Source organism: Metopolophium dirhodum, chromosome 1, assembly GCF_019925205.1.
Source record: "Metopolophium dirhodum isolate CAU chromosome 1, ASM1992520v1, whole genome shotgun sequence".
Classification (NCBI taxonomy): Eukaryota; Metazoa; Arthropoda; class Insecta; order Hemiptera; family Aphididae; genus Metopolophium; species Metopolophium dirhodum.
Genome location: NC_083560.1, coordinates 56901685 through 56927229, shown reverse-complemented (window position 1 = coordinate 56927229; position 25545 = coordinate 56901685). Strand labels below are relative to the sequence as shown.

The window sequence follows — 25545 nt, the reverse complement described above, 5'->3', positions numbered from 1 at the left end:
ATATGTGTTAGTAATATAAACGTTTATCTTATCACTAAGTATAATTTCATATTCTGAATCGTTATAACTACTAAGTTATTATATTTATGCTGGGCTATATGCATTTCATCATACAACCATTTATTTGGAAAGGTATTTAACGGTCTATTATAGTATTAACTATAATTATTTAAATAATATAATAAAACCAAGAAATAAATAACAAATATTTTAAGATAGATATCATATAGCTTATATTAAATAATAAATAGTAATAAATCACACAAATATTCTAATTAAATTTATAAAAAGTCACACTAAAAATAAGTAAAAAAATTGCTTTGGTTTTAATTATGCCTATTTTAAAAAAAAAAAGTTAATTATTATTAAGATAGGTAGTCTTATATTAGTAAAACTTAATTATTAAATAAGTACTCAATTACTTTTGTTTACACAAAAGTTATGTTTAAAAAGATCACAAATTTTGTTTATAATAACATTTACATTGTAAACGTTGAATCACCATTAATATTGTTAGGCGTATTCATCTCATTACCGCTATTGCTAATGTTTGTTATCGTTGTATCATCTTCTTCGTCTTGGTTATCATTATTGTCATCATATGTCTGAGTAGTAATATTACATCCACCATTATGATGGAGGCCATAAGGACCACGTGTGATTGTTGAATTAATGAAGCCTGGATCACCACTACCAAAATGAGACGAAGTTGCAGCTATCAAAAGTGGAGCTAACTGATCTGTAAATCGTCTGTAATTACGCTCAAGTTCACGTTGATAATCTCGTTGATCGGGACCAATAAGAGTTTTGTTTTTTGCTAAGGCATCAGCACATCTAGATAAATAAATAATGCACATAAATCGCCATAATTAAATATAATGCACACAACGCCACAACAAAATCCCTAATCATACTATGTAAAAAACTAAATTACTTTTTGGAAAAATCTTTAAAGCACAGTCGTAATTTGTTTTGTAATCGTGGTGGTGGCGGTTGCACTGAACATTCATCTGGGATTTCTAGAATTCTATCATTGGTATTATTTTTGTCATATCGTGGTGGAGCTAAAAACACTGTAGCCATTTCCATAGGCCCTCGATTTACAGTAGTGCCTGGTTTTAATTAATAATAATTATTAAAAAACATGAACCGTATCTGAATAAAGTATTTTACTAATTACCTATACACCCTTGGAGGACCATTTGTAACATTTTTGGATCGGCCGGATGCTGACGGACACTACGTGCTAATTCGTCAGTTTTCTTTTTTAAGTCTTCTAACGCCACCTCTATAGGTCCCATAACAATCGTCTGGCGACTTTGTACGCGAATTCGGGTTTTCAAATAGGGAAAATGATGTGCAATGGTCAAAATAGTCTTACGTTTATACTGTTGATTTAGTTGTCCATGTGCTCGACCATCGGGAGTAAATGGTGTGAAAAACACGAAGCGTTCTGAAAAAGTTTTAAAACATGTAGACATACTAAAGTAATTGCACATTGTATCAAAAATAATTACTCAAGTTAAAATTTCTTTGGAAATGTGTGGCACGCATACGCCGTTCGTACGCATCAAAGTACGGTTCTACATATGTGATTTGTATGTATGCTTTCCTTGGATCCAGTGAAGTCACATCTACCGTGTTAGAATCTTTGATAATAGTTACACAATCTTCACCAAATCGTTCAGAATAAAAATTCTATATTTTAAAAACAAACATCGATCAATCTACATTTTATACACGCATGGTTTACTCTTGAAACTTATAGTTCACCTGTAAACGTCCAAATATCTCTGAAAGTTTTGTAAGTGTGGGTTCTTTGTAGACAAATTCCTCACCATCCAACCCATCAGATCCAAAAAACTTGGCACCATAAAATCCAACACGAAAATATGTCCCAAATACCCGACGACCCTGTAACTTTTCTAATTTACCATACGCATCGTGTAATTTCCTATTTAAATAATTCATAAGATAATTAATAAATTTATTTTGTCTTTTGTCTTATTATACTTCTATGAGTGGTGAATATACTTACAAATATGTATCAGATAGTTTTTTGTAGTCGTTAGTCTTTTCTATTAGAGGTATTGCTACCTTGTTATACACTTGACTCATTACTTCAAACATACCGGCCTACAATTATAATTTGGTTATAAATTATGTTTTTCTGTGTAGTAAAATAAAATAATGTTTTAACCTTTTGGAATAATTCTGCTGCTCTGTCCAACAATGACACGAGTCCAATTTCGGTGAATTCGTCGCCCAAACAAACTTGATCGGCCGCTTGACTGACAACCATCACATCGTCCGATACTGCACATTCTTCCAACACATTGGGCGATACACACTCTAGACATGTTGCCCCTCTACATCCAATTAAATCAAGGTTCTCTGTGGTAGTCAGATACTCAATGACTAATGCAGCACCATGAATTAAACACATAGCTGCTTCGGTAAAATTGTTTCTCTACAATAAACAAATTATTTTTGTTTATCGTATTATAGAAATACAAATTATATAATTACATGATTATAATATTTATTTATCATCATTCCTTTTAAAAATATAAATTATAATATTTAAATATAATTATCAAACCTGATTATGTTTTCGAGCCATGTTTTCTAGCCATGCAAGCCGGAGATCCGGTGATGAGGTCTGCTGATACCCCTTAGCTACACGGTACATCAAATCCATTAACATGTCTGGATCTTGGCTATATGCTTTCATTTGGACCGTATCCGAAAGTATTGTGTGCAAGTTTAATACCAGATCTTTTACCTAATAGATATAAATGTATAATTAGAACCATTGGTATCGTAGTATGGCACAAGTTATAGTTATGCATATATTTTTATTTTAGAACCAAGCAAGTCAATGTTTAAAAAAAGGTTAAGTCATCCATGCTTTTTTTAATACACCAATAACCAAGTTTTATTATTATTATTAGGTTCACCTGGTCGGGGAATGTAGTGTTTTGTAATTCAACAGAATCCCTTTCAGCATACAAAAGTATTGTCTTCAACACCCGTCTCAAATACTCTTCATTGAAACACAATCCTTCTTTTCTACTTTCAGATGCAGCTGTTGATGACGCTCCAGCTCCTCCTATTAATGTGCTTAATGCCACAGTTATTTGCATCTTCACACGAGCAAAATTCTAAAAAAAAATATATGTAATATGTTATACATACTATATAAAAACAATTGAGTTAAACTTATAAAATCTAGGTTTTAGAATGTTACATTGTAAAGAATATTGTTTGTCAAATAACTATTAATGTAGCAATGTCAACAGTTGTTTAAATACAATTTTAGTTTTTTAAAGTTATGTCTAAATTACCTAGGTATATGAATTTCAATATAATTAATACACATACATTTTCGATGTCAAAGTTTTGACGCATCAACGAGTATAAAGAGGCAGCTGCTTGTGCTCGGACTCCTATTGAACTCGATTTTATAGCACAATGGCGTAATAACATCAATATAAGATTAGCACAACGATTAGATGATGGACTGCTAGTAGAAAAGTGGTAGTTTTCGATTTCTTTATCATCGTCATTGACATCTAAATCTCTTTCATCTTGGCCATCTCCAAATAAAAGCTCTGGAAACTTTGCAACCATTGATCTCTGTGTACCAAACATGCATTGTAATGCAGCTGTTGTTGATGTTGAACTAGTAGAACTACCACTAGTGTATTGTTGATTATTAGAAGTAGCAGTAATAGTAGACATGGCTCGAAGAAGCAGTTTGAAAATACGATGAATCGACCAATGGACAGGATTTGAATTTTTTAAGCCAGCAGGCAAAGAAGCCACCTAAAAACCATTTATTACCGTAAAACATCAATTTATAGATTTTTTTAAACATAATTTTATGAAAATAAAAAAAAAGACCTGAATGATTTGTTCAATGGTGTCAAGTATTATGAAACCAATTTCGTTTACTAAATCTAATTCTACATCAGGTTGATCTTGATTGGTGCCAAATATCTTATCGAGTTGTTGTTGACAATCGACATTACAGGAACAAGATTGCAATGATGAAGGCCTATTATATGTCAATACATGGTCTTTTCTCCATCTCACTTTACTAGTAGTACCGGTAGTGCCATTACCAGCATCGAGTCCGGCTGAAAATAAAATGATTATTTCAAATAACAATTTAAAAATCAAATTTATAATCCAAAACAATTCACATTGAAATAATTAAAAATTAAAAAATGAATAACCAACCCTTTCGACGCATCAACTCTGATCTAGCTGACCCTTGGCCTAATATAACATCCTCGAGCCTCGATTTCACATCATCAGTAGTTGACAATTGAGAAGTAGACGATAACGATGTGGTTGAAGCTGTTGTTGACAAGTTATTACTACTATCATTACTATTATACGTCTCACTAGGAGCTTGTTGGGCAGAGTTAGTAGTTGATGTAAATGAAGGTTGAGAATTACAATTCACACATTTATGGTTACCCTGAAATTAGGTAAAATATTGATTAAAAAATTGATATTGTATTATAGGCTTCAATATGTGAAAAATGCAAGTAAAATTAATCAAAACCTTTTTGTAGTTGTTCGAATTATTGTAGAAACGGTTAATACACAATGTCAATATTGACAATGTATTTTGAGCTCTTTGATGAGATGACTCTGCTAACCACACTTGCATTATGTCATTGTCTAAATTTTTTAATATCCATAATATGCAAGCTAGGACTTTAGTGGACGTAACTGCATTCAATTTAGGTTTACGGCAATTATTTTTATTTGTTTGTCTGTACCAAGACGCTGTGGTATTTTTTACACCCATTAATGATGACGCTGAAATGGCATTAACATTATCATCGGTACTTTTTTCAGGAGCTGCAATTAACAATATAATTATTATTGATGAGTAATAACAACATTTTATTTTTAATTATTACTTTTATAACCATCGACATAATGCAAATCAAAATCACTTTCGTTGTCACTATTGAGATGTTTATTTTTAACCACATCATTGCTATTTTCAAAGTCTAATTGTAATAAATTTAGAAATGATGAATCTGTGGTTACAGCTGTTAATAATGGTAGATACATGAGAGCAACTCTTGTTGACGCTTTGCGTCTGGACGACCACCTATCTTGTTGATACCGAGTATCATGAGACGACATGAGACCCAATAATAAATCAACCACTTTTTCCTTGACTTTTAAATCACTTAACAAAAATTTAAATGGTTCATCATTAAAAATTTGTATAGTCAAATTAGAATAATATAATATGTTAATTTACCTTTTAGAACATTGTAACACTGTGACAAACTCTGATAACACTAAGCCAACCAAATAATGATGACGACGAAATCCTAATGATAATTCAGAATATTCTTTTACTGTAGATTCTGTGATAGTTGTTATTGTATTACTGGCCATTGACAAAGACTGACTTGAAATTGTAGATGCCACAGAGAACGTGGGTGACAGATTATGAAAATTATTACTTATCAAATTCAATGGCACATAATGTTCATGGCTACAAACGATTTTCAAAAAGTCCAACTGTGAAAAAATATTGTTAAAAAATGTGATAAAATTATTTAAGTAAACCCAAAAAAATTATAATTGAACATACAATCCAAAAAAATGTGGGTACTTGTGTAGTATGCTACCTACCATAAAACTGTACATGTGCAGTACGCTACCTACAGGAAAATATGGCATACCTACTATTTGCTATATTTTTATTTAATTTTACTCCGGGAAAGTAACTGTGGCTTGAGTTATTAAGATGATGTGATATCAGCATGTGTTGTCTCCATCTTACAAGTGCATAAATTGTAAATTGTTTATACATCTTAAAATACTCATAACTCGCTTTAAAATTAAAATATAATAAAAAGCCCATAGGTTGCCTAGATAATAATCTTACCTTTAGAATAAAAGGTCAATTCACTCTAATTTTTAAATTGGCAGAGCTGCACATGTTCTACTGAGCGTAGAATTTGTCATGTTAAGCACATGTCAGACAGGGACAACACATGGGAGTATCATGTCTTCTTAAGATAAACAACATATTAATAACATTCCAACAATACTATAACAATTAAGTATCAATTATACTGGTAAATATCCACCAAACCCCATAGTAACCTTCCACATTGCCGTGTTAAGCAACAGATATGTTGGATAGCCAGGCGCCAACCAAAAGAGAATGGTGGTGGCCAAAAATTTAAACACAAAACGGTAATTGTCAATATATTTGAAGTTTTCTGGGATAACGAAACACAGCATAACAGTTAAAATACTTAACAATGATTATCATCAATAAATTAAGTACATTTAAGTTAAATAAATTGTTATTAATCAGTATGTAAAAATGGTAAACAACCGTAAACTTTTTAATAAGTAGGTATTTTACGGTAGGTAGCATACTACACCAAAGAAGTAAATAGCATACTACACGAGTATCAAAATTTAATATTTATTTAATACAATTACTTTTAGACTAGACAAAGCGGAGTAGTTTTCATGATGTGGTAATTGGATAAGAAGACTTTGCTGTTTTGAAAATAATGTTTTCACATATGTATTTATCAGACCAAATACAAATCCTCTGTCAGCTAAAGATAGCAAATCATGCAAAAACCACCCTAAATTGCAATTAATTATGTTCACCTGCTAGAAATAAAATTTGTTATAAACAATTTAGTTTAGTTTTGTATTATAAACTATTCAAACGAAATAAAAGTAATATATTATATATATCAGAAAAAATATATATATATATATTTTTAATTTCTTATATAATTTGTCTTAGAACTCCTGGGCTCCCACATAAGTTTTTTCAGTGGGGCCTAGTATTTATATGTATACAACATAACATTAAATACAAAAAATTCAAAATAAATATATATTTATCAAATATTGTACATTTATCAGCCTACCCTCAAAAATATGTGCAATTCTTGTCACATGATATACTTTCAAAAAAAAATATAATAATTCTAAATAAGGTTTTTAATTTATTACAAATTTTAACTGATTGTCTTAAATTTGGGCCTTAACATTGAGAAAGTTTAGTCTTTTTTGAAAGGATATCCTATTCAATTTTTTATAATCATAATTTGGTTATAAGAACACTTATAATTTATTATATTATATTTAAATGATAAAACCTACTTGGATAATTTTCACTATACAAAAGTAAATTGTACATACTTATATACTTAATGGTTATACCTTAGAGTCTTTCTCGTAATTGGATACAATATCTAGAGCAAAACTCGTACATAATGTGGAAATATCGTCAAAAAATTGATCACTAAAACGATTTTTACGATCACCATCTAATCCTCCTGGCACCATTGCTAATGAAACGGCCATGCTTTTAATTATAACATCAAAAAAAAATCTGGAAAACAAAATATTTATTTATGTTTGAAAATAACTTATTACAATTTTGAATAGTTAACCTTGAATTGTTAGCTGCAGCGTCTCGTCGTACTGTACTAGTTGCTACCACCCATTGTAATGCTAATTCTTCGTGTACACTTTTGATGGAAGTCAACCTCTTTTGATCAGAACAGAATAGCTGATGTTGTTGCTCTTCAAATTGTGATGGTGGAACACCCCCTTGACAGCGGCCTTAAAAATAATTCAAACCGTAAATCAAAATATTAGTAGATGCTATTAAACAGAATTTCAAAAATATAAACAGCCTATTTAGACAAATTATTGTTTGAGTTTTAAATAAAATACTGCTTAAAACAAACAATTGTGATAAATGATTTATACATACCAGTTTTCATACTGCACGCCCTGTCCAACCCACTATTTTTAAATGCAGCAAAGGTATTACCATCCAAAAGTGGTGAAGAACAAGGTTTTTTTGTTGTGTCTGGATCACTGTTACTTCTGTGGAAATAAATTATTATTTATGAACACTTTTAATATTTTAATTAACAACAATAATACCTTAAACGGAAATATTTATCTAGTCTTTCTGAATACTCTTGTCCGCCAGAAAAAACGTCATTTTCACTTTCACTTGTATTATTTTTAGCGTTTGCTACTGCTGCTGCAGCTACATTACAGCAGCAACATTGATAACGCACATAAGAAGATAATATTTGCTGACCTTGTGAATGGCTCTACTCAAAACATGCATTAAATTAAATATAAAAAAAATTGAATTGTTCATTTTCATTTTACCATTGTCATTGTCACCAAATCAGCTAATGTACGAAATATTGTTTGTCCCAAATTCATGGGTTGTTGATGCTGAGTAACAGGCGACTCTACCAATAGGGAGAGCAATTTATCGAGTACTACTGGTACATATTCTATAAGTGGATCAATTTGACAACGAACCAAATTTGAAATCCTATAAATTTAATAAAGTTATTTATACAAACATATTTAAGTATTCCCTCTTAATATCATTATATAATAATATATACAGCAATTCATCATAAATAAAATATATATAATATAAAATATTTTCGAACTTGTATGAAAATACTTATTAAACAAAATTTTGCTAAACTAAACCTAATTTAGAAAAAATAAAAATAAACATCCATGGTATAGAAAAATCTGCTTTTTTTCTTCAATTAATTTAAAAATCTATATACCAGTTACAATAGGAAAAATTGTATATAAAATATATACTAAATTATGTTAACATTAAACTTTAACAATTTATAATACTTACATTTACTATCTATTAATTGCACATCATGTAATAATATGGTTAAACTTGAAAATAATAATTGCATACCTTTTTTTTGGTAAATTATTTAAATTCAGTCACATTTTAAATAATCAATTAAATAAAACAATTTCCAATTTAATAACAAACAATTAATTGAACAATTTTTTATTTTTTTTAACAATTATTTTTCATTTTTCATTTTTAAATTATAAACATTTTTTTTTCGCGCAACAAAATATTTTTAACTCTATTCTAGGTATTATTTCCATAATACGCTTTAATATGCAAAATAATTATTTTTTTCTACTAATTCTCTACTGTATAAATCGTCAACATATTTCACCCCCGTTGAGTTGCATAAATTCAATAAGTATATGTAAAAACCTGAAAATCCGCTCTCCATTCATAATACATAATGGGAGTTTTAAGAGAGTAGTGCCAACGTTCAATAAGACCGTTTTATTGGGGATAATAACTAGTTCTATATAAGTAAATTTTGAACAGTTTTCCTAATAATTGGAAAAGTTGAGTTTCAGATTTTTGACCTTGATACGTGATGTTTTCTCGGTGGTAAAATAAATTTACTACGACTCGGTAAAATTACCAAGCGTAATAGAAATATATTAAAACTTTGATTTGTTGGTATTGATAACAGAAAGAAGACCATTCACGATAGTCTTTGTTCATGAACAGTCAAACGAAATTGGTTAAACCAATCATTTAGAAACATTAGCTCTAGGTGAATATTTTTAAAAAGAAGAAGAAGGTCACTGGCCGTGTAACAGTAGAAGGATTTGACACTTTTATTAGAAAAATTATTATTTAAAAATTTTATATTACCTATGTTTCAGTTCAGCTTCAATATTTGATTCAGCCACTCGCCTTGGTAATGGATTACGTTCCAATACAGAACAGTAATTAAAAAAATTATTTAAATGAATATCCTAAAAATATATACCATAATTATTTATATACTAATGGCAAGTTACATAATACATTACACAACATAATATTTATAAAATACATTTTTTATATATATTATAGTAATTATAAATTATACCCTAGGATGAATAGATGACACTGGCTCCAAAAGTACTGTGAATAAGCCCTTATGATTTTCTACCCATTCAATTCCAGGTAATGCCACATCAGGTGTAATATAAGAATAATTTGCAGGTGGTGGTGGTTCTAATGCAACAGGTAAACATATTTCTCCAGAACTTAAACATCTATCTTTTAATAGAGGTAACCACTAAAAAAAAGTTAAAAAGTGTTATAAACATATACTTATGTAAGGTGTGACACCATGTTTGTACCAACTGATAACTTTTTTTCTCAATGCTAGCCTATAAAAAGCCATATTTCTTATAATTTTGAGTAATTGTTTAACAACAGACTTAAAGTTTGAAAATTATTTTATTGAAATTGTTGTTTTTGCCTAACTTAAAAAATTCAATTTTACAAATGTAAAGAAGTTTTTTACGCAAATATGTTAAAAGAGAAAATTTAAATATCTAAATTTAAAAGTACAGATAAAAAAACATTGGAACAGTATAGAACAAACAAACAATGAAACAACAATTAAACTTAGAGGACGCTACACTTGCATGTGATGTCTCCATTTTACAATTGTACGTTATACCAAATTTTGCGTTCATAATAATCTAATTTACTTTTATTTTTAAAATTAGAGTGAATTTACCTTTTATAAAATTTAAACGTAAGATTATTATCTATAGCATCTTGGTGGTTTTTATTGATATTTTGATTACAAAGCATGTTAAAACTACATTTTTGTAAATAAAATAACCTTTGAATTGCCCTAAAGAAAAATTTTATCTTCCAATTGTATAATAAGTCAATACACTCTAATTTAAAAAATAATAGAGTAAGATGGACTATTACAATTTGGTATGTTGTATATTTGTTAGATAGAGACAACATATATGGCTATAGCGTCCTCTTAATATGACATTATGATATTTATTACATATTATTATAAAAATATAATAACATTATTTTAAATATTAAAAATAAAATATATACTGTATATCCAATTGGAGTTTCTGGAGCAACTTGTGGTTTATGCTGATGATTATCTTGAGCTCCAACAAGAGTTCCACGACGACGGCAGCTTACATGATAAAATGTAAATAATAAATGATGACGGTCATCTAAATCAGCTGGTAATTTTATCTTAATTTCATCATAAAATGATGGACAGCGTTGATGGTAGCTAACTGTTGTATATGCTTCACATACATAACGAGGACTTGAAGATTTTCCAAAAATAGCATATGCTGCATCTTGTGGTTGTCTTTCGCCACACATTAATTGAACTTTAACAGCAATATTTCTAGCAGAACCTTAAAAGTGATTCATTCAAATTTACATTAATTTTGTATCAACTCTCTTTAAGACAAAAAAAATATTTGTTTCAATTAGATATACACTTCATAATATAATACCTGTTCTTCCTGCAAAGTTCAATTCTTTAGGGTAAACATAAAGCAAATTACGATAAACATAGTGAGGGTTTGAAACACGGCAGCTTGCTAATGGAAACTCCAATATTTCTCTAATTGGTCGAATTTTATCCTCGGCTGCAATATTTACAGTAATTATTTTAATACATTTTAGTCAAAAATCTTTAATATAAAAAAATCTTACAGGCTATATCATATGATAATAATGGTATTAGGTCTGCAGTCAAACACTGTTTCACTTCATCAGTTGGACAAGGAGATATGTCTAATTTCAAAGAACCATTAACATTTTTTAATTTTTTTGAAGGGCAACTTGAAGGTTTTTTTAATTCTTGTAACAATTTATACAAATCATCATCTTTTAGTTTATCGGTTTCCTACAAAATTTCACATAAAACAATATAATAAATATAAAAGATTTACAATAAATTACACATATTTTATAATAAATAGATAATATGATTTCTGGAAGAATATCGGACATTATAGAACTGTTAAATAAATGAATGTTTGCAAAATAAAATTTTAAAACTATTAAGTAATGTAGTATTGTCATTGTATCTACTGATGTTATACATATATAGTTATATCTATTTATTGCTATGGGATAAGCCCAAAATACAATACAATGGAAAATTATGGATACAGAATATAAAAGTTAATTATGCAACTAGAATATTAAAAATGATATACTTGTTTAAAAAATCCATTGACAGTGAGGGTAACTGGACGGAATACATCAGTAGTAAATTCATCAGAAGACCAACTGTATCGATTATCAGCAGTATTAGATGTACTTAGGGTTCCACTGCTATTAGCTGTTGTTGAATAACTAGTTCTGCGATCTAGTGACCCTCGACGAACAGCTGTATTAGAATCCATACTACTTCCACCAGCTGCAGTCCACTTTTTACGAAATCTATCAAATTCACTAAGTCCAAACCTTCCATCTATACATAATTATATTTAAAATATTAATATAAATATTAAAAATGATAAATTTTGAATTATATCAATAAATATACATTTGTCTTACCTAAGCTATTTGATCCACTCCCTGTACTATTACGATCAAGGCTATCTGAACCACCAGAACAGCAAATCACATCTGCCAAATGCACAGCAGTCCAAGCATATGGCATTCGATACTTAACATGATGGTGTTGAGTTGATTTACTACTTGATTTCATATCCATCTTAATCATTTAAATGTATTGATATATTAAGCTTGATATTTATTATTAATTATATATACCTTATCGTTGTTAGAAAATGCTGATGTATCTGAAGCAGAAATAACAGAATCAGAATCACCACGTAAGGGTTTCTCTAGTCTAATGACTAAAAATAAATCATCTCCAGAAGTCGATCCTGTGCCATCTATATCAAGTACACACGTACGACTGCGTGTAGTTGTATCAATTTCATTGCCAGCTGTAGTACATGAGTTGAAATCAAAATAAAAATTTTCTGACATCTTTTTCCTGCGCCGAACATCATACAATGACATATGAGCATATATAGGTTCAGTTTCTATTTCCAAAGAGCACCTTTTATTTTTTTTTTTTTTGACAAAAGTAAAAAAGTAAACATTAAAATATATTTAACATAATTACTAAGAATATTGATCAGTATAAATTACTCAAGTTGTAGACATTTGACTAAAATTCGACGGTTAGATACAATTTCACGTGGTACTGGTGGTTTAATCGGGTATTCAATAAAACTATTGCCTTTTTGCCGTGTTTTTACAGGTAAATATGAGCCAAATAAACGATTCTGAAATAAAACAATTTTCATTATTTTTATGATTTTCTTTTTATAAATATTTAATTTAATAAAAAGAATTTCAATTATTTACATCATATGAAAGTATTTACAGTCATAGAGACGGTTAAACATTTTCAAATTAAATAACCATAGGTAAAAAGGTAACTAAAATATGATAAGAATAATATCTAATACATTTTTGTAGTTAATGTATTATATATTTATAACTTAAGAATAATAACAATAATCAAAATAAATGAAATGAAAAAAAGGATGGTAAATAGCATATTATAAAATAAAATATATTTACCTAGTGAATTACCACTGTGATGGTAAATTTATCATGTGCTTATTGAAAATATTTTTATTTATGTAAAACAAATATGTCTATGAGAGTTAATTAAATACATATTAATACTAACTATATTAATACTATTTTATTGTAATCAATCTTATTATTTTGTATACTATTGTATATATTAGATATGTATTTTAAGTTGCAAAATTAGGAGGGGACTTTAATGCTAAACACCACGCTTGGGGCTACCGCGCAAACAACCCTCGTGGCATCGTTTTGCATAATTTTATCAACTTAAAAAATTTCGATATACTTGCTCCTCCAAAACCCACCTACTGGCATTCATCCCTTAGAAAAAAACCAGATATTCTAGATATCTTTGTTGCAAAAATACCCAGCAGTTTATACTGTTCTGTAAATAATATTTTAGACCTAATCTCAGATCATTCCTCAGTACTACTCAATATTTCCGCAACCCCATTAACTCGTACTGAAGTACCTAGATTATTTTCTCCTCTAACTAACCGCTTACAATTTCAAAATATAATAAATGAACAAGTAAATCTCTAAGTCAAACTAAAATCTAATCTCGATATAGACGAAGCAGTAAATAATCTAACCACACTCATACAGTCAGCTGCTTGGGCAGCTACCAAACTAGATAAACCTCCAAACACTTATTCCAATTCCCACCTAGTCCCAGAACAAATTCGGAGCCTAATTGTTGAAAAACGTAGAGCCAGAGCTAGATATCAGTCATCTCGGCTTCCATCTCACAAATCAGCATATAATAAACTTGCCAACTCGTTGAAAAAGATTCTAGCCAAACTTAAAACAAATGAATTTGAAAAAAAATTACGATCATTATCTAGTACAGATGGTAGTCTTTGGAGAGAGACCAAGCGAATTCTAAAAGACAAACCTCCGTCGTGCCCACTAAAAAACACAGACAATACTTTAGCTATCACAGATAACAAAAAAGCCATAGTATTCCAATCCCATCTATCTGAAACCTTCCAACCACATAACACTTAGAAAATGTTAAAATATATCTAAACTCTCCACTACCACATGCTCGCCCAGTAAAATACTTCACACCCAATGAAGTAAAAAACATGATAAATAAGTGCTCTCGTAAGAAATCTCCAGGTTTCGATTTGATAACAGCGGAAGTCGCTAGATGGTTACCAAAAAAGGCTATTTGCTCCTAACATACATATATAACGCAATCATACGACTCTCATATTTTCTACTAAGCTGGAAATTTTCACAAATAATTATGTTTGCCAAGCCAGAAAAACCTCCAGATATCCCGAACTCGTATAGACCTATTAGTCTCTTACCATACCTTTCTAAAATCTGTGAAAGACTAATTCTTAATAGACTATCTCCACTTTTACTTGAAAATAATATACTTCCTCCTGCACAATTTGGCTTTAGAGCTAAACATAGCACGACACATCAAGTCCACAGATTAGTAGACGCTATAAGAACATCCCTCGAAAATAAATGCTATTGCACTGCTGTCTTTTTAGATATATCCCAGGCCTTTGACCGAGTATGGCACAAGGGCCTTCTTTTCAAACTTCGCAAATTTTTACCCCCACCGCTCTTTCTTTTAATTAAATCTTACCTTACTAATCGCCATTTTCAAATACGTTGCGGCTCATCAACTTCAGGTATAGCCCCAATTACCGCCGGTGTACCCCAAGGAGCTATTCTCTCCCCCTTACTCTTTAACATATTTGTTTCTGATCGGCCCTCAACTCCATATACCTCAATTGCTGATTATGCAGATGATAAAGTCATTTTTTCAATTCACAACGACTCAATCATAGCGTCTACTAATTTACAGTCTCATTTAAATCTACAATCTGATTGGTATGAAAAATGGCGTGTAAAAGTTAATCATAACAAATCGGTTCATACGACTTTTACCCTTAGACACGGTCAATGCCCAAATATTTCAATTAACAACATACCTATCCCACCCCTCAATGCTGTTAAATATTTAGGATTAATTCTTGATCAAAGATTAACTTGGAACAAACATATAAAAGCTAAAAGACTGACCCTTAACACTCGATCAAGATCGCTTAAAACACTGTTATCAAAAACCAAATTTACTAGCTTAAAAACTAAATTACTTGTATATAAAACTCTCCTAAAACCTATATGGACATATGGGTTACAACTCTGGGGATCGGCCAAAAAATCCAATTTAAACAAAATCCAAGTCTTCCAGAATATTACTCTCAGAAAAATCACTAACGCACCCTTCTTTGTCTCTAATTTAACTCTCCACCAAGATCTAGGTATTCTACCCGTTACAGCTGAAGCGAAACTTTTTTACATACATTTCTTTGACAAACTTGAAAATCATCCCAACCCACTAATTAAAGAGCTACATACTCTCTCACTCCCCGGAAACCCTCAACGAAGACTTAAAAGAAAATGGTGTCGTGATCATTTAAATTAAATATCCCCCCCTTAATTACCCTAAAAAAATCACCAAGTAAGTGCCACTAATGGGTGGCTTCTTATTCAATTAAATCCATGTTTTTCTAACCCTTATCTTATATGCTTATTGTACAAAACTGTATAGATTGTATATGTGCGTTTGTAAAATAAAAAAAAAAAAAAGTTGCAAAATTGTTGTATTATATGTCATATTAGAGAAATAATATACTATCATAATCTTACAGATTACTTTGGATAAGTTTTATATATTTTTATTAAATTTGGATGCCAATTAAGGAATGAATAGTCAAATAGATTAAATACAAATCAATAAAATATTTCTAAAACTGTCATATAATATGTTACTTTCAATCTCAATACTTGAGCACGAGACACTTAATCTAGGAGTCGTGGGTTTGAGCCCCATGTTTGGCACAATTGTATTATGTAAATTACTTTCATTACGATGTAAAGTCAAGCAACAAAATTACAATTTAAATACATAAATATAAATACCAGAACCATTCAAAGCAGTCCAAACATTAAATATTCTCAAATCGCTTCTAAAAATATGCTTATATACCATAATTTAATTGGTTACTATATTATTATTTAATAAATTATTTGTATTAGTTCAATATATACGACAACATATATGTACATCTCTAAAATATCTATAAGTTCAATTTAAAAAGCTAATTATGTAAATGATTTATTTCTAATATAATTTACATGATTGTAATATGTACTACTCCAAGGCTTTTTTCATTACTTATGGTCAATTTACATTAGCTACAGCCTACATAAACTAAATTAGTGCTTTTTCCAATTAAAAGAAAATTATTGTAGATTTTTTATGTCTAGGACAAATTATTATCCTAGCACTATTTAATTTCTTGTAAATATTTTTGTCTTTCACTAACTAGAGAAATCATAGGATGAGTAATATTTGATACAATCAATCATTAATGAAGAGAAAAATTAATTAAGAAAATGATTGAACATATTATTGAATCAACATAGAATTTTTCATTTTCAACTATTTTATAATTTGATTAAAAATTAATAAGCCCGTGAGAGAATCAATTCACCAACACCATTAATGGCTTTGATATTACTTATTAAATAGATCATTTATATTATAAGCATATGATTAATTTTATAAAATACTTACTCTATATTTTTGTTAATTACATTAGTTTAAAATTAAGAATTAAATTAATCTAAAATCTACTGTTTAAATATACGTACATTTTAAATTTGATATAAAAATATAAAACTATAAGTACTTGTCTATTTTCTTGTCGTGCTACTGCATTTAACCTATCTAGTGTATCAATGGGTAATCTCTGCAATACAGTTCCAATTAATGGATCATTAGCTGTGTTAATCAGGTCTGTAGCTGAAGATGAACCACCACTGATATTATTAGACACCAATGTATTTTCAGTACTAGAACTATTGCCTGTAGAACTTGAATTTTTACTGCTGTGTTTTATTAAATCTTTAGGTTGTTGTGACTGCAAATAAATCAAAATTTTCCAACATTTAGCTATAAGTGAAACAATCAATTATTATTTTATTTTACATAATTATGGTGATCATTTTTATAAATTAGACGTTGTTGAGTACGTTGAGATGCAGAATTTGTTGAAGTCCTACTATAAGTACTGCTTCGAGATGAAGGTATCCAAGAATCTTCATAAGCTAATAAACTTGATCTATCATCTTCAACAGTATTTGTTTGTCTATAAACATAATCAACAACGAGCCAATCTCGGCTGTAAGCTCTAACAAAATCACGTACATGTGGTGCTAGTTTGGTGCTATATTTGCAAAACAAGATTATACAAAATTAAGAAATAAATAAATACTAATATTGTTTGAAAAATCCAATACAATTTCATTACACTTACATATTTTCTTCAGGACCTGCAGGTATTAGTGAACGCACTTTACGCGCCAAAACATAAACATCTACATCGTCTGAACCTTCAGGAAAATCCATTAAAGGATCATCATTCTCAATACTGTTACTGCCACCACAAGTGTGATGTTGTTGACTATAGTTTTCATAATCCACAGGCTCCACAATCGTAGGTATAATAGCATCTACTTTGGTAGAAATATTTTGATCGTTGATTGATGGGATAGTGTTAGCGTTAAAAGACGCTGCTGAATCTTCCGACAATTTTGGAGGTGAATTGACACTAAAAATTAAAATCAAATTTAAATTGAACGCGTTTCAAATAAAAACCCAATACTAGCTACGTACTTGCTGCTGGTAAGTTTTTGAGCAAATGCTCGTTGCATCTGAGATACCATGAGTAAATGTATGTATTACTGATAATATTTTGAACTAAGGGCGAATGCCATAGTATGTAATATGTATTCTTTCCATGCAAACATTCCGAACCTTAAAACATCGTTCACTGAACAAAACACAATTCTACATAAAACACCTATAGTTTCTTGTTAAGATTACGGTCTGAAAATGTACAAATTAAAATTGTTCCCAGTGGATTGGTAAAGAAAATTATTAAAACACAATGAAAAAAAAGTATTTTAATCGTATAATATGTAAAAACTCAAGAAAAATCCAAAACAAAAGACGATCACCATTCACGGACGTTTAAACTGCATAATTATTATAAATTATTCTCATTGACATATTGACATGAATACAATATTGTTTATTGATAAAATATTACGAGTATTATTTTATCATCATTATTATTATTATTACTATAATTCATAACAACAATAATGTTGATAAAAAATTACGAGTATAATCATAACAATTAATATATTACTATTATTATTTATAATAGTTGTAATGTGCCGTGGCCCGTGGAGGTAAATTGTTAATATTAAGCCTCGTTTACACAATACTACAGCGTGACACAAACTCAGGGAGAGTCCTGAAATTATTGCCTGCAGCAGCTGCATCTAGTACTGCGCATGTGCCCTATGTCATCCGCAGAAGAAATTTACTGATAAGTTATCAACATTAAAAATTCAAATATTATTATTAAATATTATTTAACATTTTGATTTTTAATACGTATTATTTTTAATTTTTTATTATAATATAAAATGTTGATTTTGATTTAACAATTCAAATAGTAGGTACCTTTTGGCTATTAGCATTTGTACATTGTATATTTTATTAACTTTTTACAATACCGACAAACCGTGGTGCACAATAATGTATTATTGTCTTGTAAAAGTGGTAGCCACAGTTCAAAATATATAGTATAACCATAGGCGCAACTAGGGTTAAAATTCTGGGGGTAGGCTACAGCCCACCTAACAAAATTATTTATTAAAAATAATCCATAGGGGCCAGAAGGCTTATATCTAAATCAATAAGGGATATTTTGGGGAGGGCTAAATCTTAGTCAGAGGGGCTAAGCCCTCATATCTCCCCCCTAGTTGCGCCAATGATTATACACCAGACCATGTACGTTTTCATAGACTATATCTACCCAAAAACGCTGTTTTCCAAGGTTTGGTTTGATACTTGTAGCTTGTGGAAAACCAAATATGATTATACTGTAATACTGTAATCTCTATATTTTTAAAGTATATACTTAAGCTGCAAATACTTACCTAGTAAGTAGTAAGCAAAGAGAGCCACTATATACCAACCTGCTATTTAATTGATTGGGTGTTGGGTCTATACCCGTAAACTGAAGGGTAGGTTAGATTTACTTGTTAGGTTAACCGTATGCCCGAAGGAGTGAACTTGGCCAAAAAAAAGATATCACAGAATTTGTCATTATAATTTATATATATTTATAGTTTTTTTTATATGTATAAAATATGGCGTTTTCTTCATAATTAAATAAAAAATTAAAAAAAAAATTTCCAAAATTTTAATTAAACAAATGTAGGCTAATAAACCTTGTATTTAAGCCTTAAATAAGTAAAAAAAAATATATGGCGTAACTACTTTTAGGTAGATTTATAACTTTAACGTTTTAAAACCACAGAATAGATTAAAGGAATACTAAGAATTATTATTATATAAATTATAAAAAAATTTTAATATGGCTTTTTGGTGAGCAAGTGGCACCTCACATTGTTTAAATGTAGCAATATCTAACACAATATAAGTGAGCACAGTATTATGATCGTTTTAACTTTACAAAATAGTTAATATTCAGCGGTAAATTATCGAATTCCAATATTATACCATTAATCGATCTTTGATATTTAGTTGTATTTTCAAAACCAATAACATTAGAATCTTGAAATATTCACCAAATATTTATATTAAGGGGCCTGCACGTGACCTGTTTTTTTGCTCAAAAACATGCCTTACAGGAAATACTCTCACGCCTCGTATAATGATCCAATTTCGATATTTTTTTTTTAGAAGAGAAACGCTTCTTACAAGGTGGATGGAACTTGAATTCTCAAGATTCTATTTCCAAACCATATAATACGACTGACTTTGAATATGACCAATTTTCACAAGATTTTGTTATTTTTATTATGTTTATTTTAAGCAACGAGATTAAAAATCGAAGTTCAATGCACCCTGTAAAAATTCTCCTGTTTCTAACAAAAAAAATTAATCAAAAAAATAAATCAATCAGACCACTCACAAATTTGTCCATCGCATATAACACTCCCTCGGTACTAGTGTCTTTCGCTGCAAATAAACATACAAATTTAGTTAAATTGTCTACTAACATTAATATGTACCTATTTCCTTCGGTGCTAGTTACAAAAGGTCCAATGTGGTCCCTATGGGGACAACTTCAAATAGTCTCCGTCATGGTTTTATGGGGTGTAAGACTCCTGGCTGCTTGCCCTTTGGTTTCTTATTCATCAAGCACTCGATACACATCTTTATGTGGAGCCTTACGTATCTACGGAGCCCCACAATCCAAAAGTCCTGTGTGATTTTGCTAATGGTCTTATCCACGGACAAGTGACCACCCAGGTCGTGAGCCGCTACCACGATATTCTTACGCATACTCCTTGGCATCACGAAAAGTTGTTTTCCCTGGTACGTTCTATACAGTAACTTGCCTCTGAGACTATTCTCGTGCAATAGCTTATTCGGCCTTCGTTCGGATGTTCTCTGGTTTAAGCATTATAGTAACGATACGTCCACATGTTGTGCCATACGCAACTTGTCTTCTGTTTCTAAGGTCATGCATACGTCCAACCTTCTTACCAACACTTCATCCAGTATCTCACCTTCTTCATCTGAAATCTGGTCCCTCGACAGGGCATCCACATGCGCCATCTTCGTGCCCGGACAATGGTATATATCAAAATTGTACTCTTGTAGCACATCATACTACCTGGTAACTTGCGAGCTTTATGTGTCCTTAAATAAAATAACACCTGACAGTCTGTTATAATTGAAAACTTTATACCCTCAAAAATTTCTCCACTTGTCGATTGCCCACACCATGCTCATTAACTCTAGAAATGATAGCGTGCTCAGCCGCGCCCAGCTTCTTACTGATACAGTAGACAATTTGTAGTGGTGCTCCCTCCTCTGCACTCCGCAACAGCATGGCTCCCAATCCCACGGCACTCGCATCCGTATGAACTTCTGTCACTCCCGCTTTGGTATTAAACATACAAAAGATTGGTGTGTCCACAACAATTTTCTTCAACTCTCTGAAAGCAGTTTCTTGAGGTGTAGTCCATTTGAACTGGATTCCCTTCTTAGTCAATCTGATCAGGGGTTCGGTTAGAGTGGCATAGTTCCTGACAAACCACCGGAAGAATCCCGTGAGTCCTAAGAACCTTCGGATCGCATGGACAGCCTTCGGAGTAGGTAACTCTTCAATCGCCTTAATACTCTTGCCCTTGCCTTGACCGATTTTTCCTTCTCCGACCACAAACCCCAAAAACTCTATACTCCTGGCTCCAAACAAGCATTTGGACGGTTTCTGTGTCAAGTTTGCTTCCTTAAGTCTTTCCAATATCATGTTTAATTTGTTCAACACATCTGATCAATCTATAGCATCGATGACCCAGTCATCCAAATAGTTTTTCACCACCTTGTCTAGTAGGTTACCCAGCACCTTACGCATCAGTCTGGTAAATTCTCCGGGTGCACCGGACAACCCAAATGGCATTCTTGTAAACTGACCTGTGTCATCAGGTGTGATGAACGCTGTCTTTACCTGAGCTGCATCCGACAATGGAACTTGTAGATATCCTGTCGCCATGTCTAACTGTACAAAGTAGTTCCCGGCCCTCAGCGACTCCACTTGTTCTTGAAGGCCCGACAGTGGAACGTTTTGCTTCAACACTTATTTGTTTAGCTTTCAGTTATCCACGCACAGCCTATTCTTAGCGCCCTGTTTAACCAAAATCACTGGACTGGCATAGGGCGAGTCAGTCTCCACCATCAACCCGTGCTGCTTCCACTCACCGACAATTTCTGATATCGCTTCGGGATCCGCGGTTGTAGTTTTGTACGGTATACATGTAACCGGTTCACTACCTTCAATTTCATTGATCTGCATTTCTGTCATTTTTGTGCAGCTTGGTTCTTCGATTTCCAATGCAAAACAACGAGGAATCTGTTAATAAACTCCATGAGCTGAGTTCTGTCTTCATCAGGCACTTCAGCATTCACATACTTGAAGTCCTCGCTGACCAGTGGTCTCTGATTGTGTTCGGGGGACGCCGCTAACACCGCCAACGTGTCTAATTTGTCCGCAAGTCCGCAAGTCACGACTGACACATCACGGAAACCCATCTCGTTCTGTGCCTTACACAATGTGAGTTTTCCACTCTCCTTCATGTGCGTCACGGTGTCAAAATCAATCCAATTGCGACCCATAATCATATCATAACGCTAAACACTGTGCGGTACTATCAGAACTGTGATCGGCCCAGCTTCAACGCCATCCACAGTCACTATAACATCAGCCTTGCCCATAGCACTCACCGATGGTACAGACACACTACCTAAACCAAACAACACTTTTTTGTTTTCCTCAACTTCAGGCCACAACGCGCCGCTACCTTTGATCTCAGCAGCGTGTAATAACTGCCCGTATCCAACAACACTGTCATGTCGACCCCTTGTACCGCGCCGTATCTTATGTATGGATTGTCCTCCGGTTCTTGAGACATCGTCACATTATTTACTGTCTGTTGAGACTTACAGTTACTAGCAAAATGCCCCTCTGCGCTGCAAGCAAAACATTTTCTTGACTTTTTCATCTCTCGTCTAATGACCGACTTTACAGCACACCCAACTCCGACTTGTTCAGTCTTTTCCGTCTTCGAGTCCCATTTTGGTTTTGCGCTAGTTGCCACTTCTCCGCGTCTTGTACCTGGGTTTTTTTTAATTTCATGACATTTATTTTCTTGAAATATTTCATACATTATTCATGAAATATTTCATTTTGATGAAAAATAAAAATAAAATGTTTATTATATCTAAAAGTTTATAGTCGTCAACTTCTAAGTGAACATTTTTTAAAGTTGGTTTATTGTATGAAACAAAAAAAATATGTAACATATTTGCATATAATTTATAATATGTTGTTTAACAAATCTATAATACTTATAACAAATTATATGATCTAACTATTAAATAATGAGCCCAGAGCACCTTCACATCACTCAGCCACATACACACACATATTATACGACTTTTGTATACTTTATAATTACTGAAAATATACTATTATTTCATTCATTGTTGGAATTAACTTCAACTTTACTTCAAACCATTATCTATCTTTTGGATCGCTGACAATAATATTTTAAAACTCATGTAAAAAAATGGTTTATTCTCAAAATATTTTTCGGCATTACATAATATAGAATATACAAATAGTGGCGTAGAAATGATTTCTGAAAGGGGAGGGGGGAATCAAAAAAAAAAGGTATATCTAAATAGGAGAGGAAAATTGGAAAATCCTCCACCCTCTCAAAACTTTTTACTAAGGTAATAAAAAGCCAATGGGGGGATCTGACCCCCCCTCGTCATACCTTGTATACGCCCCTGTAAAAATATGAAATAATAAATCAACAAAAATAATATGTTTTTCTTTAAATCTAAGTGTGTAATTAATTTATTGTTTCTAATCATCTATAAGACTATAACTGACCACGTTTAAAAGAATAAAAAATATTTTTCATAATTTCATTGAAATTTTTCAAGAACAGCAAAATTTTGAAATATTTCAATTGAAAAATTTCAAGTGTAAAAATTTTAGAACCCTACAGTTGTACCACTTCTTACATTGTTCTTTGTTGTAGGATGCCCCTTCCCTTGCTTGACATCAGCCCTAATCTCGGTCCGAATGGTATTCATTCTTGTCCAGTCTATTAAATCGCCCAATAACGCGTCCTCGTTGCTGTGATTTCTACCTAACACGTACATGGCTAATTCTTCCGAAAAAATACCTTGGATGATCACCACCCATCATACAAACAAACATATTACATATTATTATTATTAGCCTAGTAAATATTTAACAATATCATGGGAAAACGATATTGACATCGAATTATCGAAACTAAAGCAATTATTAATATTTTTACTTCGCGCCACCACTGTCAATTTTTAAAATGTTATAAATTATTTCTATGCTAATTAAATGTTATAGTACCCATTAAATATTTATATTTTAAAATGTAATGTGTTCAAATAATAAATAATTCTCAAATGTAAACACCATGCAGTAAATACTTGTAAAAATATTTATTTTGGTTAAGAAATTGGTGTGGATGGTTCACTCATTTGAACCCACGACTTAGTTCTAATATCCTGTGGGCTGTGAGAGTAGATGCAGAGGTGTATTTACCCCGGATCAATCCCCCTACCATCGGATGTATATAATATGCAAAAGTTTTCGGAGTCCTTACTTAAGGCCTCTAACTTTAAAGGCGGGACGGCCGGGACTACTGGATAAAATCATATCCCCCTCCAGGACACAAACCTAAATATGCCAATGGGTATAGATGGGGGTATAAGTTATTGTTCATTGCCACACATAGAAAAATTTCAGTTCAGCGCCACTGGTCGAAGGGGTAAAAGTAAAACGTAGGGGTAAGCGTGCAATACTTACCTACTATATACCATATAACCACACATTTGAAACGGCTATACAACTTATAAAATAACAGTTTTCGGTAAATGATTTTTCCACCATCGTTTTAAGCATTTTTAAATGGATAGTCAATGAAAATTGGAATTTTCTCATTGTTGAGATCAAGTGATTTTTACACTTTATGATGTCTAATATAATCTATTGATAATCTATTTATGCAGTAACGCTTATGTTAAGTTACATTCTAATTTTTTCATATTATTTCCGTTCATGGTTATAGGTACCGACATGGTTATTGCCGCATTTAGGAGTGGGGGCAATTGCGACAACTGCCCCAGGCGCCGAATTGTTGTGGTCGAAAATTTGTTCATACTTTTGAATTATTACAACTTTTAAATTGTAATTATTTTAATAATACATTATGCTGTTTGAAATGTATAATATGTACGCTAATAATAGTTCCTTTTCCCTAATTTGTTGTGATTCAATAGACATAACTACATAAGTTTAAACTTTAAAGGGTTTTAAAAAATGCTCTTAACGTTACACCATAATAACATATATACCTTAAAATTTACTTATTATTCTAAAATATGTAAAACTATGTAGGTACTTACCTATTAAAACTTGATAAAATGATACATAACAATTTAATTAATAAAATTAAAATAGATACCTACCTTAATACTTAATCAACAATAATTTAACTATTAAAATTCTTAACTATAGGCAATTGTTTTAACTATAAATTATTTATGAACATCTAAG

General features: G+C 31.2%; 2 protein-coding genes across 3 annotated transcripts; both read right to left on the bottom strand.

The window, feature by feature from the left end:
• Positions 1-208: 208 nt before the first annotated feature.
• Positions 209-18444, bottom strand: LOC132934346 (dedicator of cytokinesis protein 7). Of its 2 annotated transcripts, none has more exons than XM_061000653.1 (34): positions 18003-18444; positions 17644-17937; positions 17316-17553; positions 17017-17247; positions 12842-12978; positions 12455-12749; positions 12236-12395; positions 11893-12149; positions 11384-11576; positions 11182-11316; positions 10760-11079; positions 9774-9965; positions 9554-9657; positions 8212-8383; positions 7975-8150; positions 7799-7914; positions 7473-7644; positions 7240-7411; positions 6499-6678; positions 5294-5559; positions 4941-5218; positions 4577-4878; positions 4246-4489; positions 3907-4142; positions 3385-3828; positions 2961-3164; positions 2603-2785; positions 2201-2470; positions 2039-2136; positions 1774-1954; positions 1518-1698; positions 1181-1453; positions 935-1112; positions 209-834 (listed from the first exon to the last, which is right to left on the bottom strand). In XM_061000653.1, exons 1-34 carry the CDS (start codon positions 18050-18052, stop codon positions 480-482), a joined length of 7287 nt encoding a protein of 2428 aa, XP_060856636.1. In that variant the 5' UTR covers positions 18053-18444; the 3' UTR covers positions 209-479. The 2 variants fall into 2 exon arrangements, with proteins under 2 accessions (XP_060856636.1, XP_060856637.1); XM_061000654.1 differs by having other exon boundaries at positions 6499-6675.
• A 2673-nt stretch (positions 18445-21117) lies between these two features.
• On the bottom strand, positions 21118-21687 carry LOC132940263 (uncharacterized). Its single transcript, XM_061007756.1, has one exon. It carries the CDS (start codon positions 21685-21687, stop codon positions 21118-21120), a length of 570 nt encoding a protein of 189 aa, XP_060863739.1.
• Between the last annotated feature and the right edge of the window lie 3858 nt (positions 21688-25545).

Bases quoted from the DNA above. Each gene is read 5' to 3' on its own strand.
- LOC132934346 (XM_061000653.1), bottom strand. From the start codon at position 18,052: ATGGTATCTCAGATGCAACGAGCATTTGCTCAAAAACTTACCAGCAGC. The intron at 4,143-4,245 runs GTTGGTTATTCA...TTTTATTTTCAG, and splicing joins AGAGTTGATGCGTCGAAAGG to CCGGACTCGATGCTGGTAAT. The intron at 2,786-2,960 runs GTGAACCTAATA...TATATCTATTAG, and splicing joins ACACTACATTCCCCGACCAG to GTAAAAGATCTGGTATTAAA.
- LOC132940263 (XM_061007756.1), bottom strand. From the start codon at position 21,687: ATGATATTGGAAAGACTTAAGGAAGCAAACTTGACACAGAAACCGTCC.